Source organism: Plasmodium gaboni, chromosome 4 (genome assembly GCF_001602025.1).
Source record: "Plasmodium gaboni strain SY75 chromosome 4, whole genome shotgun sequence".
Taxonomy (NCBI): domain Eukaryota; phylum Apicomplexa; class Aconoidasida; order Haemosporida; family Plasmodiidae; genus Plasmodium; species Plasmodium gaboni.
Window position 1 is genome coordinate 625702 of NC_031484.1, and position 858 is coordinate 626559.

Sequence of the window (858 nt, forward strand, 5' to 3'; positions counted from 1 at the left end):
TCATGTCTGTCATATCTATCATATCTGTCATACTTATCATATCTGTCATAATACATCTTATTATAATCTTCATTATTTCTCTTTTGTATTATATTATATGCATGATCGTCATTTTTGTTTGATTCACTAAATCTTTTATTATCACCTTCAAATGCTTTATTATCTTTTCTGACATTTTTGTCTTCATAATAATTCTTTTCATGATGATCATATTTATTACTCTTGTAAGTATTACTAATATAGATATGATCATTTTGGCTATTAGGATCTTCTGTGCTTTTTTCTTGTTTTTTTTTTTCTTTTTCTTTCAATAAATAATACATTTTTGATGAAACACTAGAATTTCCATCATGATCTTTTTCAAAATTTATACTATTATTACAAGTATCATATATAGAATTATAATTTTTGTTTATAAGTTTTTTATTTGTATATACATGATATTTTTTTTCTTTTTTATATGAATTATAATTATTATGATGATTAATATATTTATTTTCTCTTTCATATTGATCTTTATTTTTTTTATAATAAAATTCTTCATCTCTATGTGATTCATCCTTTTCATTATAATTATATTTGTCAACATGTTTATCATACTTATCATATTTATCATCATACTTATCATTATTTATTTGATAATAATCTTTGTCCTTTTCATCCACACTATTTTTATAATATGGTTTTTCATATTTATTACTAAAAATACTTGTTTTTCTTTTTTCATATATCCTTGTATTACTATCATGTATATTGTTTTTTTCATAATGAGAATATTTTTCTTCATCATAAAAACTATTCCTCGGGTTTATATATGTATTGTCTCCTACAACATAGCTTCTTTTTTTATGCTCATCA

At 20.7% G+C, this 858-nt stretch overlaps 1 protein-coding gene across 1 annotated transcript in view; it reads right to left on the reverse strand.

Annotated features, from left to right (window-relative positions):
- PGSY75_0420000 (putative zinc finger protein) overlaps positions 1–858 on the reverse strand; it is a gene marked incomplete at both ends in the record, with an annotated part of 8432 nt that continues 7574 nt past the window's right edge. The window contains one exon of the mRNA XM_018784254.1: positions 1–858. This exon is cut by the window's right edge and continues 7574 nt beyond it. Coding sequence (XP_018643416.1) covers positions 1–858 — 858 coding nt within the window.